This window comes from Oenanthe melanoleuca, chromosome 1A, assembly GCF_029582105.1.
Source record: "Oenanthe melanoleuca isolate GR-GAL-2019-014 chromosome 1A, OMel1.0, whole genome shotgun sequence".
In the NCBI taxonomy this organism is placed as follows: Eukaryota; Metazoa; Chordata; class Aves; order Passeriformes; family Muscicapidae; genus Oenanthe; species Oenanthe melanoleuca.
This window is the reverse complement of record NC_079334.1, coordinates 68477768-68493300: the sequence shown is the minus strand read 5'-3', so window position 1 is coordinate 68493300 and position 15533 is coordinate 68477768. Positions and strand designations below refer to the sequence as shown.

Genomic DNA, 15533 nt, shown 5'->3' with positions numbered 1-15533 from the left:
CGCACCAACGTTCCGCTCGCTGCGCGTGGGTCGTTCATAACCTCCCGCAACACCCGCACGGCCTCTGGAAGGTCGCGGAGGGATCCTCCTGAAAACCCCCGCGAATGTCGCCGTGAGTGTCGCCGGGAATGTCGCCGCGAATGTCCCCACACCTCCCGCTCTCGGCGCTCTATTGCTCTAGCTTAGCTCTCCCACCAGCGGCGCCTCACCGCTGCCTCCCCCCACCTGCCAACAAGGCCGCAGCTGATAGGCCGCGCCGGAAGAAGCTCGCCGCTGATTGGCGGATCGCGCCCGGTCCCTCAGGCAGCGGACGGGCCATGTCGGCGGCGGCCGCGGCCCGGGACGGGCTCGGGGAGGGAGCGGGCGGCGCCCTGGGAGGCGGCGATGGCGGCGGGACGGGGATCCTGAACCGCTTCGTGCAGCTGCCGGGCAGGCCGCGGGCGGCGGGTGAGTGGCGATGACCCCGACGCCAAGGCCCAGAAGGGATTTGGGAGCGGGGCAGCTCCGAGCCTGAGGGGTCTGGGAGCAAAGCATCGCCATCCCAGGGGGACCGGGATCGGGGCACCCCCATTTCCATGGTCCTGAAGGATTCAGGTTCGGGGACCGGGACAGCGCCGTCCCCAAGGTCCTGAGGGTTCTGGACTGGGCACCCCCACCCTGAGGATCAGGGACTGGGGCAGGTCCATTCCCTGTGGTTGGGAATTAGCTATTCCTACAGTGTTGGGGACCGGGGCACCCCCATTTCTAAGCTCCTGAGGGATTCGGGCACCCCCGGATCTGGAGGTCGAGGAGGGGACAGCGCTGTCCCCAAGGTCTTGAGGGGTTCTGGACTGGGCACCCCCATCCTGGAGGATCAGGGACTGGGATAGATCCATTCCCTGTGATTGGGAATCAGCTATTCCCACAGTGTTGGGGACCTGGACACCCCCATTCCTGGGGGTCCCTTAATTTGGACATCCCATCCCCATTCTCCAGAGAGGTTGGGTCACCCCATCCACAGTGTCCCAGGTGTGTGAGACTGGGACAGGGACACCCAGTTGTCCCTGGTTCTGGGACATTCCCAGAGGGAGCTGGGGTACCCCAACAGGCTGGGAATGATGGGGTCACCCTGTCCCCAAAGTTTGGGAATGCTGTGAAGAGGAATGGGGTGTTCCCATCCCAATGGTCCTGGGATATAGAACCTGGAATCAGGGATGGAGGGGAGCAGTTATCCTTTAAAAATGGATTTAGGGTCACTCCCTCCTATAGCCTGGTGGATAGCAGCTCTTCCATGCCCATTCCAGTGTTTTCCAGGTTTGGGGAGATGCTTGGATGCCCCCCCAAGGGCTTTTCATCCCCATGGATCCCCACAGGGATCAGCCCCATTTCAGTCACCCTGGAATAATCCCTGGTGATCCCCCTTCTCTGCAGTCCCAGTGTATTGGGGTTTTCTGGGACATCCCCACAATCCTGGGAAGGGAGATCCAAGGGTAGGGATGTGATATCACCTTAGTTCCCTGGGAAAAGTGTTTCTTTTCCACCTCTCTATTAGCAAGGTTGGATGCTGAAGGGTTTCTGGATATTTGGGTCACCCCAACAACTCTTGGATATTCCTGGAGGAGGCTGAGGTTACCCCAGGATCACAGGATTCCCACTTGGTGTGGCAATATCCCTTTTTTCCTTATCTCTGTCATTCCTCATGACCTTGAGCTGGATATCCCAGGATCAGAAATCCTTTCCCTCCATTCATGTGGGACATGAAGCCCCTCACCCCTCAGGGATGGGAGCAGCAACAGCAGCTGGGAAGGGCTTTTCAATCCATGTTCCCATCCCTGAAACCTGGATCAGCCTTCCAGCCTCTCCCAGAATTTGCTGAGTGGCTCCACACCTTCTATTTTTGGGCAAATGCTCAGCCACGTTTCCTTCCTTCTGTGGAAAGTCCCTTTTTTGGCAACACAGGTCCCTTCCTGAAGATTCTCTTCCCCTTCCTGAGTTTTAATCCTTGGCTGGAGCAGATTGGAAGTGCATCCTCCTGATCCTGCATGGATTCTGGACCTGCACAGGAACCACCCCTGTCCAGCTCAGCCTTGGCACTCAAACCAGCCTAAACAAACCTCAAACTCCTGGAAAAATCCTGGATTGATGGATTTTTCTCCCACTTTGACACCTGTTAAGATCCTATTTATAGAATTCCAGCAGCAGCCCTTACATAACCATTGAGAGGGGAATTTTTTCCCCCCTCATTCCATTTTCTCCAACCAGATTTGTTCTCAAGCTCCCAATTCTCTTCCAGAGTTTCCAGGGTTTTTTTCTTATTCTTAGCTCCCAGTTCTCCTCCAGACTTGTCTGGTTTTATTCCTCACCTCTCAGTTTTCCTGCAGAATTTCCAGGTTTTCTTTTCTTACTTCCCAGTTCTCTTCCAGTTTCCAGGTTTTTTTTCTTAGCTCCCAGTTCTCCTCCAGACTTGTCAAGTTTCATTCCTCACCTCCCAGTTTTCTTGCAGAATTTCCAGGTTTTCTTGTCTTACTTCCCAATTCTCTTTCAAGGTTTTCAGTTACCTTCTAAATTTTCTTCCAAACTTTTCAGATTTCGTTTCTTACTCCCAATTCTCTTCCAGAGTTTCCATTTTCCCCATGCTGTTCCATACCCTGGTGTTTGTAAGATTTGGCAAGATGAAAAAAAAAGTCAAACACAGGTGGTTTGTGGTTTTTTCTTCTTTTCCTGTCCACATTTTTCAGTGTTTCCATCAGACTCCTGGGATTAAGGGAATTGGAACAATCTGGACACTTAAATGGACTTTTTGCCTCTCCTGGCTCAGCATTCCTGCTCTTGCCTTCAGCTGTAATTTTCCCAGTCACAGAAGGGTTTGGGATTTTTTTATGGAGATAATTTTTAATATATATTAAAAAAGAGCAGAAATTCCAAATATCCCAAATCCCTTTGTGTCATGGAGAATTTTGTGTTTGTGTGATTTCTTAATTAATGGGATAACATTCCTGCTCAGGCTGGAGGAGTGTGAAGTGTACCAAAGACAAAATTCCAAGTGCAGCAGCTGGAATGACATCCCAAGAGTCCAGCACAGGGACATTGAGAGGGAGAGATGGCATCTACCCAGTGCCCCTGGAATTCTGTGTCCAGTTCTGGGCTTCAAGAAATTCACAGCCAGGCTGGAGAGGATCCAAAGGAGATGGAGTGGAATGATCCTTAAGCTCCTTTCCAAGCCTGGAATTCCATTCCATGATTCCATGAGAAGAGAAGGCTCGGGGGGAACCTCACTGGGGTTTTCCAGTCCTTAAAGGATGGATACAAAGAGAACAGAGGGTCTCCCTTCACATGGAGAGGATGAGGAGCAGTGAGGACAGGGAGGGTTCATCCCAGTGGGAAAAAGACATTTTTTCCAGTGAGAACCACCATTCCCTGAAACCACCATTCCCTGGGATGTGGTGGAATCCCTGGAGGGTTTCAGGATTTGGCTGCTCAAGGTGTTGAACAACCTCATCCTTTTCCCACAAGACATTTTACCAGATGATCTTCCCAGTTCTATGGTTTTCATCCTCCAGAATTCCTTTATTTTCTTTTACGCTTCTTGGGAACAAACAACCTGAGGATCACTCAGTTTTAGTGGTGTAAAATCCTTTAAAATATTATTTTGGAATATGGTTTTGGAAATAAAAAGACATTGATCCAAACCCAGGAGCTCTCCCAGGATGATCCATTCAGGAAACACTGCTCTGGAGGTCTCAGGAATATCTGGAAATCTCTTGGCTAACCTGCAGCTTCTGTTTGGATGGATCTTGTGGCTTCTCCTGATTTCCCTCAGCCCTTTGGAGCCCCTTGACCCCTCTACAGCTGGGAATTTTTCCTCTTGGGAATTTTTCCATTTGGGAATTTCTCAGGTGTGGGCAGCCTGCCCAGGAAGGGAAGTGTGGGATCTGCAGAGGCTGAGCACAGCTGGGATGAACAAATAGGTTTTAAACCTCACTCTCAGCCATGCTTTCCCAGCCCTGCTTATCCAAACATTCCTGAGGGGCTCCAATTACACAAGTTCCAAACTTACTTTGTCCAGCTGTTGTGGAAAAGATGAAACTTTGAAGATGGGAGTCAAAGTCAATATTGACTTGTCTTGTTCTTGGGTTCAGCCCTTGACCTAAATGCCCTTCAGGATTCCTGCAGGAAAAAAGGAAAGGGAGAGATTGAATCCTGCTGTTGTGGATGTTGAAAAACCAGGCAGGAGGAAAAATAATACCAAAAGCATCTTTAGAAAGCTTTAAAAAGCAGAGAAAAGGACACGTGGGATATTCAGCAGGGATGTGGCACTTGGAACAGAGGAGGATCCAAAACCATGTTGGATTTGTTGGTTTTACACCCTGTAGTTATTCCATTTATATTTCTAAAATTAGGGCTTAGAGTAGAAGTTCTGCTGCTGGTGGTGATGCTGGTGTAACACACACCTCATGGGATGGGCTTGCACTGGGATTTGTGGGATGGAAATCATGGATTGATGGGAAGAGCCAGCATTGTTTGGGATTGGTGCTGTTCCTTTTCCTGTTATCCTGACAGGAAGAACTTTAAGATACTCAAAGTGCTGCAGATAAACCTGGGCTGGATATTGGGATTAAATTAGGGGGAAAAAAGGGAGCTGATAAAGGAGTGTAGAATTGTGGGATGGTTTGGGTGGGAAGGGATCTCAAAGCCCATCCAGTGTCACCCCTGCCATGTTTAGGGACACCTCCCACTGTCCCAAAGTGCCCCAAGCCCATCCAGCCTGGCCCTGGACATTTCCAGGGATCCAGGGGCAGCCACAGCTTCTCTGGGAAGCTTGTTCAGTGCTCCATCATTCTCAAAGTGGAAGTTTTTCCTCATATCCAGCTGGAATTTCCTGTGTTTCACTTCATGTCCATTGTCCCTTCTCCTGTCACTCAGCAGTCTGGCCCCGTTCCTCTCCACACCCACCCTTGAGATATAAATTGATTTATCTGGGGTTTCTGACAGTCTTAACAAAAAGGATGGTTTCAGGAGGCTCAAAACAACTTGATATTCATAGAATCATGGAATTGTTCAAGTTGGAAAAAGTCTCAGACCAGTGAGCCCAACCTTTCCCAGCACTGCCAAGGCCACCACTGACTCTGTCCCCAGGTGCCACATCCACAGGGCTTTGAAATCCCTGCAGGGATGGGGACTCCACCACTGCCAAGGGTTTCACAACCTTTTCCATGAAGGAATTTTCCCAAAATCCAATCTAAACCTCCCCTGGCCCAGCCTGAGGCCATTCCGTCTCTTCCTGTCCCTGGAGCAGAGCCTGACCTGGGGCTGTCCCTGGTCCCCCTTTTCTCCTGTGTCACATCTGGAAACACTTTCCTGTTTCATGTCCTAATTCCAGCTCCTTCTGGAGAGTTTAATTAGGAATAGCTTGGAATTGTCAGTGCAGCAGCTCCTCAGAGCTCCAGGAGTGAATCACTGCTGAAGAGGGAATTTAGCAGGGTGTTGGCAGCACAGTGCCCAGCCAGCCACTTGCTGTCCCATGCCTCAGCCCTTAATTAGGACTTTTCCTTAATTATGTCCCTGTTGTGATGTTTCAGCCTGGAATCACTGAATCCATTGGCTTGGAAAAGCCCTCCCAGACCATCCAGTCCAAGCTGTCCCCAAAGCCCTGAGTGCCACATCCAGGAATTCCTTGGACACCTCCAGGGATGAGGACTCCAAACCTCCCCTTCCAATGTTTAATAATTCTTTCCATGAGGAAATTCCTGCTGAGAATTTCCTGCTGAAATGTTCAACCTGAGCCTCCCCTGGCACAGCTTGAGGCTGTTTCCTCTCATCCTCTTGTTAAATTTCATTCTGATTGTAGAACTTACTCCCTGAAAATTTTACTTTTCCCATTTTTGCCCTCAGGATTAAAGAAAAGGAGTCTCCTTGTAAATTCACCTTCCCATCCTTCCTTCCTGCTTCTTTCTGGAATCTTAAAATAGGAAACAGGTGCTTCCCAGATTATATCCATCCATCCATCCATCCATCCATCCATCCATCCATCCATTTTAAAGCCATTTTTAATAATTTTACAACCTCTTCCCCACATACCTTGTACATCCTGCTGCTTTCCATGTCCAGCATCAAGGATTTCACAGCAGGACTTGGTGAATTTTAACTTTTCACAGGGATGGGGCCTTGCTGTGTTTCACTGAGCTTTGGCTGTTTTGGGGTTCAGCTCTGAGAAAATGGGTTTTGCTCAAATCCTGGGATTTTTTTTAGATGGAATTTTCCCATCTAAAAGTTACCTTTATTTTATTTGCTTTATATAAAACTCAGCCTTGTTCTCCTCTTTTCCCTCTGGAAAATTTTCATGGCAAGTGTTAGAACTAGAGAGAAATAAAACCTATATTTAATATAATATCTGAACTCCTAATTCCTTAACACCTTTTAAATTAGGACATTGAATATCCCCCTGTTCTGTGCCCCTAAATCCATTTCCCCCCTACAGATTTTTCCCTTAATTCCTTAGCTTCCTTCCTTTTTTTTTTCCAGCCAATGCTTATTAGTTTTCTAAGTGGGAATTGCTGCAAGACACAATTATTCCTGGAAACACCCCAAATCTGTCAAAACTTTGTCTGAACCTTGGACAGCAGCTTAATTTTGGACCAGAGTTGGACATGATTAAGCAAAGCTGCTTGTGCTCAGCTCAAGTTCATTATTTGGTCTGGACAAATAATTTATTTCACTTTTCCTGTAGGAAAAATGCTTTATGCTTCATTTTTTTGGGTTTTTTTTTTTTTTTTCATTGTTGGATTCACTGCTGGTAATTATAACAGAAGCAACCATGCTGGGTCCTAATTAGATGCTTTCCTGGCTCCTTTTCCATCCTAAAATCCATAAAAAGTCTGTGGGAGCAGGTGGGAGGTGAAGGTCACTGATTTGTTTGGGTTTATTTTGCTCACTTTTCAGCCAAGACCTCAATTTCTGTTGTCCAGGAATATTATTGGGTAGGTTTTCCTCGACTGAATCCATCTTTTTTTTTTTTTTTTTTTTTTTTTTTTTTTTTTTTTTTTTTCCTAAGTCTACTCCAGTTGAGAGCTGAGCTGGAATTGTGCTCCCTGCTTTTTATTTCCATTGAGTTTTAGGGGTGAGATTTTTGGGAATCTCAGCTGGATTCTCTGCTCCTGCCCAGAGCAGCAGATACCTTTATTTAGGAGCAGATTTTCCCTGTTCTGTCAGACCTATGACACTTAAAATTTAGTGACAAAATCATCTTGAGATCCAAGGAACAAAAAGGGAAATCACAGAGAGAGGAGGGAAAGCAAATCCTTAATTTTCTTCTCTATTGAACATTATTTTTCTGTACTGTTTGTATTTAAATACAAACATTTGGCATTTTTCTGAATGAGATTTGCCAAACAGAATGAAAAAAGAGAGATTTTATCAAGTACATCAGGAACTGTTGTGGAAAGATTCCACAACAATCCAGGAGTGAGATGGTGACACACAGATTGTTTCTTTTTCCAGTTTCCACTTTGTCCTTTCCTCCTGCTGCACAGGCACTGCTCTGTAAATTCCCTGTGGATTCAATACATCCCATGGGTGGATTTCTGACCCTGACACACACCCTGAGCTCTTGTGGAGCTGTTTTTAATTTTTTTTCTCTTTTTTCTCCTGCAGGCCACCGGTGCCCCCCGGCCAGGAGCGGCCATCGCTGCGTGGCCGACAATTCCAACCTCTATGTCTTTGGGGGCTACAATCCTGACTATGATGAGTCTGGAGGGCCAGAAAATGAGGATTACCCCCTCTTCAGGGAGCTCTGGAGGTACAACTTTGCCACAGACACCTGGCACCAGATGGGCACCGAGGGCTACATGCCCAGGGAACTGGCCTCCATGTCACGTACGTATGGAAATCCAACTCCTTGGGTGCCTACTCCTGGAGCTATTTTAATCCTTGGCTATTTTAATCTGGAAATCTGGATCCTGTTTTTCCAAGTATTTGGGTTGAGTAGGGTTTTTTTTTTCCTGAGGTTGGGTTGGGTTTGGGATTTTTCTTTCCCGTTTTGCTCGGTTGAGGTGGAGAGAAAGAAGAAAAAAATGGGGAAGCAAAAGGTGTTTTCCAGGTGTTTTACCTTGCTGGCTGTGCTTTCAGCAGGGTGCAGACATCTCAAAGCTTCCAAAAATAGCTGTCTTTGTTCACTTTTCAAAGCAGACCTTTGGTTACCATGGTTTTAGGGATCTTTTCTCTTTTAGAGCCTCTCAAAGCAGGGAATTTGAACAACACTGAGCACTGCTGTCCCCAGAGCATGGAAACATGGAATGGTTTGGGTTGGGCTTAAAAATCATCCAGTTCCATGCCATGGGCAGGGACACCTTCCCTAGAGCAGCTTGCTCCAAGCCTGGAAAAACCATTCTGTTCTGATCTCACAGCAATGAGCATCCCTGTTTTCCCTCCCTCTCTCTCTTTCTCCCAGTTGTTTTACATGGCAACAACCTCCTGGTGTTTGGGGGCACTGGGATCCCCTTTGGAGAGAGCAATGGCAACGATGTCCACGTGTGCAACGTCAAGTACAAGAGATGGGCTCTGCTCAGCTGCCGTGGCAAAAAGCCCAACCGCATCTACGGCCAGGTGGGGAGCTCAGGGCAGCCCTGAGGGGCTCCCTCAGGGCTCAGAGCACCAAAATCTTCTCTGCTCCTCGCCAGAGTTGTTGTTTCTGTGTAACAGCACAAAAAAAAGCAGGTGTTCTTAGTAAAGAAATAAAGCAGCCATGGTTCTTTGAGATTTCAGAGAAAATCCGAGTTAGAATTTGTTCACTTTGCTGAAGGGTGGAAGGAAATGCTGGTTTGTATTTCCTAGGAGTGTTAATTGTGCCAATAAAAGTAAGGCAGGAGCTGGGAGATGCTTCCAGTCCAGCAGCAGGATTTGGCAGATTTGGCAGCCTCTGAGTTGAGAACTTGGGCAAAGCTGAGAGCAAGGCAGGACTGGGAGCTGGGGCTTAAAATCCCTGTAGCTGAATGAAAAGAATCTGATTTAAGGAGAAGGTTGGGTAGTCAAAAACCTTCAAACCCCAAAACTCAAAATGAAAAAGTGATTTAAGGAGTAGTGTGTAGTCAAAACTTTCAAAACCTAAAACTCAAAATGGAAATTTGTAGGATTCATTTATGTTAGAATTACAATTTCAATGAAGTGGGTTAACGAGGTGGACAAAGAAATGGATTCACCCTCACAGCAGGACTGGGAGCTGGGGCTTAAAATCCCTGCAGCTTAATGAAAGTAATCTGATTTAAGGAGTAGGTTGATAGTCAAAAACCTTCAAACCCCAAAACTCAAAATGAAAAATTATCAAAACTTTCTGAACCTAAAACTCAAAATGAAAATGTGTAGGGTTCCTTTATATTAGAATTACTTTCCATAAAGTGGATGAAGGAGGTGGACAAAATGGATTCACCCTCACATCAGGACTGAACTTTTTTGCTTTGGAAGAGCAGGAATTCCCTTTTTTCCAGCCCCAGCTGTGCCAAGTCCTTTCTGACTGGTTTCTCTGGCAGGCCATGGCCATCATCAATGGGTGTCTGTATGTGTTTGGAGGAACCACTGGCTACATTTACAGCACTGACCTGCACAAGCTGGACCTCAACACCCGGGAGTGGATCCAGCTGAAGCCAAACAACATGTCCTGTGACATGCCAGAGGAGAGGTGAGCAGCCTCAGGGAGCTTTTTTTGGGAGGCAGGGAAGGGGAAGCTTTGGGGTACCTTGCTCTGGTTGGAATTTCCAGCCTTCCTTTGCCTGGGAGTTGTTGTGGCATGGGGAGAATGGATTTTGTTTGCTCTCATCAGTGGTTTGGTGTGCAAGTGAGAAGAGGGAATTGGGAATAGGAGAATTTCAGAATGGTTTGGGCTCATAGGAATCTTAAAATAAATCCACTTCCACCCCCCTGGACACTTTCCACTATCCCAGGTTGCTCCAAGCCCTGTCCAGCCTGGCCTTGGACACTTCTACTTTAAAAGGAGATGGAATATTGATAATATTCACTAATCCTTGCATTTAATTATGTAATAATTGCTCTGCAATCAGAAAATGCCTTTCAGATTTCTGAGCACAGGAAAACTTCCACATCTGCTGAATACTCCCAGCCTGATGCAGCAGAGCCAGGAGTTTCTGCTCAAATCCTTGGAATTTGATGGTGATTTCCAGAAGGTTTTTTTGTTGTTGCTAATTTTGGTGTTGCTTTGCACCTTCAGGTACAGACATGAAATTGCTCATGATGGTCAACGGATTTATATCCTGGGAGGTGGAACTTCCTGGACAGCTTATTCCTTGGATAAGGTGAGGCATTTGGAACCCTGGACAGGAGATTTTCCACACTGAGGAGCAACCAGCACAGCCTCCTCATCTAGCTTTGCCTGGAGAGCCTGATAAAAAAAAAATTTTAAAAAAAATTAAAAGAGATATTTGGGAGCAGATTGTTCTATTTCTGTAAAACCTGGATTTGCCACACAATGTCCTGGTGATGAATCTGTGGTCACTTTAAATAGTGCTCTGCTTCCAAAAAAGTGGAGTCTGCAGCACTTAATGTGACATTTTATCTCTCCACTGTCCCATTTTTCTTCCTGTGTGCAGCAGCAGGAAGGTATTTCTAAATCCTTCTGAGAACAAGAGGGTGTGGATTTTAATTGGTCCAGCTCTTTTAAAAAGCATATTCTTTTCTTTTTTTCAGCTGTAGGGCTGAAATAGCAAAAGCTGGGATGGAGCTTGGAAGGTGATTTTAGACCTGCTTAGTCACTGGCTGGGATCAGCTATTTTTGGGTTTGCACTTAATGAAAAAAACGGATTTATTTCTAGAGGGTCAGAGCCTGTGGCTGCACCATCCTGGAGGATCTCATGGCTCCTCTTTTTCCCTCCAGATCCATGCCTACAACCTGGAAACCAACACCTGGGAGGAGATTACCACAAAACCTCACGAGAAAGTTGGTGAGTTGGGAATTTCCCTTCTTTCCCTGTCAACCAGAGTGGCCAAGGTGCTTGAAGGTGCAGTTTTCTTGTTCAATGTGTGACTTTATGCTGGAATTTGAGATCCTGCTTGTGCTTCAGCACAAAGGAATTTGGCTTCCCTCTCTCCCTGCTTGGGAAAGGTGTCAGTCAGGATCCAGGTCATCCCTGCTCCCTTTGGGCATTCCCTGGAATCTCACATCTTGCTTTTCACCAAGCCACAGTTGGAAAACAAAATTCCAGCATTTTTCTTCCTTCCTTGGAGAGGAATTAGGAATCAAACCTGAAACCTGCTTAAAATGACACCTTTTATACCTGGGATTGCAGGAAAGCAGAGCCTCTTAAAAATTAAACTCAGTGGTTAAATCACCACTTGCACAAGCATTTTAAAACAATTATTGCTGATATTTAAATTTATTCTCCCCAGGCTTCCCAGCAGCCAGAAGATGCCACAGCTGTGTGCAGATAAAAAATGGTAAGATTTGCCTCTGGAAAATTGGTGTGTCTTGTACAACCTGAAGGGGCTCCAGGAGAGCTGCAGAGGGACTGGGGACAAGGGATGGAGGGACAGGACCCAGGGAATTGGGAAAGGGGAGACTGGGGAATTAGGAATTGCTGGCTGGGCTGGAATTGCCAGAGAATCCCTGGATCCCTGCAATGTCCCAGGAAGGATTGGAGCAGCCTGGGATGTGGGAGGTGTCCCTGCAATGAGCTCTGAGCTCCCTTCCCAGCCAGGGCAGCCCAGGATTCTGGGATTCAGGACACTCAGAATCCATCCAGAGGGATTTTGATGGACAGTGGGCATGGAAAAGAGAGGAAAAGGGAAGGGAGAGCCTTGATGGTTCCCTGAGATTGCAAGTGAAGGCCCTGGATCCATCAATTCCTTGGAGAGGAGATGGATCCAATGTGAGGTTGTGGAGAGCTGGGAATTGGCAGCTGGAGAAGGGAAGGATCCAGGGAGAGCTTCCAGCACATTGCAGGGCCTGGAGGGGCTGCAGGAGAGCTGGAGAGGGACTGGGGACAAGGGATGGAGGGACAGCACACAGGGAATGGCTTCAGACTGGAAAAGGGGAGATTGGGGAAGGAATTCCTGACTGGAATTGCCAGAGAATCCCTGGACCCCTGCAATGTCCCAGGCCCTGGGACAGTGGGAGGTGTCCCTGCCCATTGAGCTGGAACTGGATGGGCTTTGGGCTCCCTTCCACCCAGACCAGTCTGGGAATCTCTAAGTGACCTCTGCTTTGTGATGGGCCTGATCTGGGAGATCCTGAGAGCCTTTGTTGAGTGACTGATCCCAAAGCTGTGTGGGGAGGGGATCCCTGTCCTGTCCCCCCATGGTTCCTGGCACCTCCCCACTCCTCCTCTCTTGCAGACGTGTTTGTGTGTGGAGGCTACAATGGAGAGGTGATCCTGGGAGATGTTTGGAAGCTGAACCTCCAAACTTTCCAGTGGGTCAAGCTCCCAGCTGCAATGCCAGAGCCTGTGTATTTCCACTGTGCTGCTGTCACCCCAGTAAGTGACTCCTTTTGTTCCTTCATCCAAGCACTCTGACCTTGGTGACATTCCCAAAGAAGTGATGCACCAAATTTTGGGAAGCTCTTCCTCCTGCTGCTGTTTGAAAATCCACACCATGGGTTTTGCTTTCTGAAAGAAATGATACAGAATTTGAGCTTTTAAATTCTATGTGGGAACAGCAGTAAAAGGGAAAAAAAGAATCACAAATACTCCCAGAGTAAAGTGATTTTATCCTGAGAACAGCTTGAGGATAAAGATTACATGAGGTTGTTTCCATCCCTTTGGAATGCTGGTATTGCCAGAGCTTTTGGCCATAAGTAGAAGGCTGGAAACCTAGGATTGATAATAAGGCAGCAAGAAATGCCTTTGGTAGTGCCTTCACCTCCTTCAGCTCATCTCCTTAGGGCAGAGATCACATTCCTTGATGTCACTTATTTGGGGAATGTTATAAAAGCTGCTTTTCCTGGGAAGCCTGATAAAGGTGTTTCCCAGGCAGCTCAGTGACTGCCTGGACAGCAGGAATGCCCTTTCTTTGCCAGCATATGGGAAAAAAAAAAACAGCAGCTCAGCAGCTGAGGTTTTCCCATCTCTCTGTGTTCCTGTCATCTCTGGAGCAGGGTTGTGCTGAGCCAAGGGAATGCAGGATCTCTGTGTGAGGTGGGTGTAGTTTAAAAATACATTCTTTTCAGCTTTATCAACAGTTTGCCACACTCCTAAAATGGGTTTCTTGGGATAGAAATCACCTAAAATTCAGAGCAGAGCACACTGAGGTGGTGGATGTGTGGTGTAGGATGAGACATGGCTCCTCCAGCAGTGATTCCTGCCTTGATTCAGAGGATCCCAGAGTGAAGGCCTGATGCAGGGACAGCTCTGCTGAAGGGTTTGAGGTGGCAATTCCTTCTTTTGCTGCCTCTATAACCCCTGTCCCCCTTTGTTTTCCCCACCCAGGCTGGCTGCATGTACGTCCATGGAGGGGTGGTCAACATCCACGAAAACAAACGGACTGGCTCCCTGTTCAAAATGTGGCTGGTGGTGCCCAGCCTGCTGGAACTGTGCTGGGAGAAGCTTCTGGAATCTTTCCCTCACCTAGCAACTCTGGCCAGATCCCAGCTTTTGCACCTTGGACTGACACAGGGACTCGTGGAGAGACTAAAATAAGAACATCTCCCACTTGTGTCCAAGACTCACCACAGTGAAGAATTCCCCCTCCCACCACCCCCCTATTTATGGATTCCATGGATGGTCTTGCTAAGAACATGGAGGAACCTGCCCAAGGCCTTACTCTGCAAATACATCAATGCCTTTCCAGACATTGTTACTTTTAGTCATTGGAAAAAAAAACCAAAACAAATCCCCTTTTTATTTATGGAGCTAAGTTACATCACTAATCCAAAAGTATTTTCTGAGACTAAGCAGCCAACCAGCAACCTGTCATCAGCACAATGCTTGCAAATTAATTGGGGAGCTTAATGAGCTACTGAATGTGCTTCACCTTGGTATTTCCACCCTTGTATCCAACGAGGAACATGCAGAACCACCACCAAACCTGTTCTTTGGCTTTGGATAACCTCCCACCCAGCTGAGCTCCCCTTCTCCAAACCCACCCAGTTCCTCCAGCCCTGCATGTTTTCCATGGAATGTTCCCATCCCTGAGCTCTGGAGACGGCTGGAACGTCCCCCCTGCAGCTTCCCTGGTGCACTGTCTGTGTTTTCTCCCCTTTCCACACTGAAAGCTTTGCTTGGAAAAGTGGGAAAAAGTTGCTACTTAAGGGACTGCTGTGTAGTTTACTGGGGGTGGGGGAGGGAAGAGGTTTTACTGAGGGTTTTTGAACGTTTTCAGCTCACTTTGCACCCAGAATGAGCTACAGCAAACCCTTAAAGTTCAGAGTTCTTTGAACCTGTTTAACCAAGCCATGGTTCTCTGCATCTCCCAGCTTTTGGTTTTCCTTCCTCCCACACATGCCAAATTCCCTTTTTCTTGTTGTTTCATGTTGCCCTGAGGTTAGGAAATGTTTAAAGGTGATTTGGGGAGTGGCTTTGTGGATTGCTCAGCATCCAAAAAAGGGGAAAGGGAACATCTCTGCCTCCTGCTGGGAACAGGGATTGTCTCTGCACAGGAAGGGGTGGCTCTGCTCCTCTTGTGCTCTCTACACTGAATTTATTTAAGTGGCCACTGAACTCTCAGCAGCTCCAGGCATGAGGTTTGTGCAAAATCCTTTTCAGTTGGAGCCCATTTTTAAGTGCCTTTTGTTTTTAAAATCAGCTTTTCCCAATGCTTTTCTCTTCATCAAAGGCAGAGGTTACACTCTGGGGTTTTAGTTTCTTTTCAAAAGATTGCATTTATGTTTAAATAAACCATAGCATTGTCTTCATGTTGTTAATCCAAAGGTGCTGCCTGCTGGAGTCACTGCCCCCACTTAAGGAACCCAGATTTTGCTCACAATTAAGCTTTCCCTGGTCTTGGGAATATTTTCCTCTTTCCCCAGCTCCAGTTGCTGCTTTTCTTCCCCCCAAGGCTCAGAAAACAAAGGCTGGGCATCACAGCTGAGGCTTTCTCAGGTGCTTGGACCACAGGAACTGCTGGGAGCTCTGCTGTCTCCATCCCCTACATTGAACCTTCACAGGAATTGTGCATTTCAACCCCTGGCTGCTGAATCCAGAGCCTGCTGGCAGCTGTGGACAGGGCAGGGTCCCCTGCTCCATCATTTCTCCAGCTTCTTCCATCCCAAACTCTGAGCCTGAATATCCACACTTCTATCTTTGCCTTTTGGACCTTGGTCATCCCTGTGCTGGTTTTTGTCTCACCTGCTTTAAAGAGCATCTTCCTCATCTCCAAGGTGATACTGGATCCATCCAAGCCTGGATCTCTGAGGTTCTTAGGTTTTCCTTACTGGGAAATCTCTGGAGCTCTCTCTGAGGTTGTCACAAAACCTTTCTCAATGATTTTGGAGCAGTCTTAGGACTCTGGAAAGGTCTCAGAAAATTGGAAGTTGGTCCCAATTTTCAAGGGACAACGTTGGAAACCACAGGGCTGTCAGTCTCACTTCAGTGCCTGCTAAAATCCTGGAAAAGATT

The 15533-nt window shown here is 47.3% G+C and overlaps 1 protein-coding gene across 1 annotated transcript; it reads left to right on the top strand.

Moving 5' to 3' along the window:
* Positions 1–290: 290 nt before the first annotated feature.
* Positions 291–14826, top strand: KLHDC10 (kelch domain containing 10). Its single transcript, XM_056482325.1, has 9 exons — positions 291–447; positions 7630–7851; positions 8426–8580; positions 9501–9649; positions 10196–10280; positions 10859–10925; positions 11371–11418; positions 12316–12455; positions 13407–14826. Exons 1-9 carry the CDS (start codon positions 318–320, stop codon positions 13614–13616), a joined length of 1206 nt encoding a protein of 401 aa, XP_056338300.1. The 5' UTR covers positions 291–317; the 3' UTR covers positions 13617–14826.
* Positions 14827–15533: the final 707 nt, after the last annotated feature.

Coding starts and splice junctions, on each gene's coding strand:
- KLHDC10 (XM_056482325.1), top strand. CDS start 318: ATGTCGGCGGCGGCCGCGGCCCGGGACGGGCTCGGGGAGGGAGCGGGC. Junction 448..7,629: donor GGGCAGGCCGCGGGCGGCGG/GTGAGTGGCGAT, acceptor TTTCTCCTGCAG/GCCACCGGTGCCCCCCGGCC. Junction 10,281..10,858: donor CAGCTTATTCCTTGGATAAG/GTGAGGCATTTG, acceptor TTTTCCCTCCAG/ATCCATGCCTACAACCTGGA.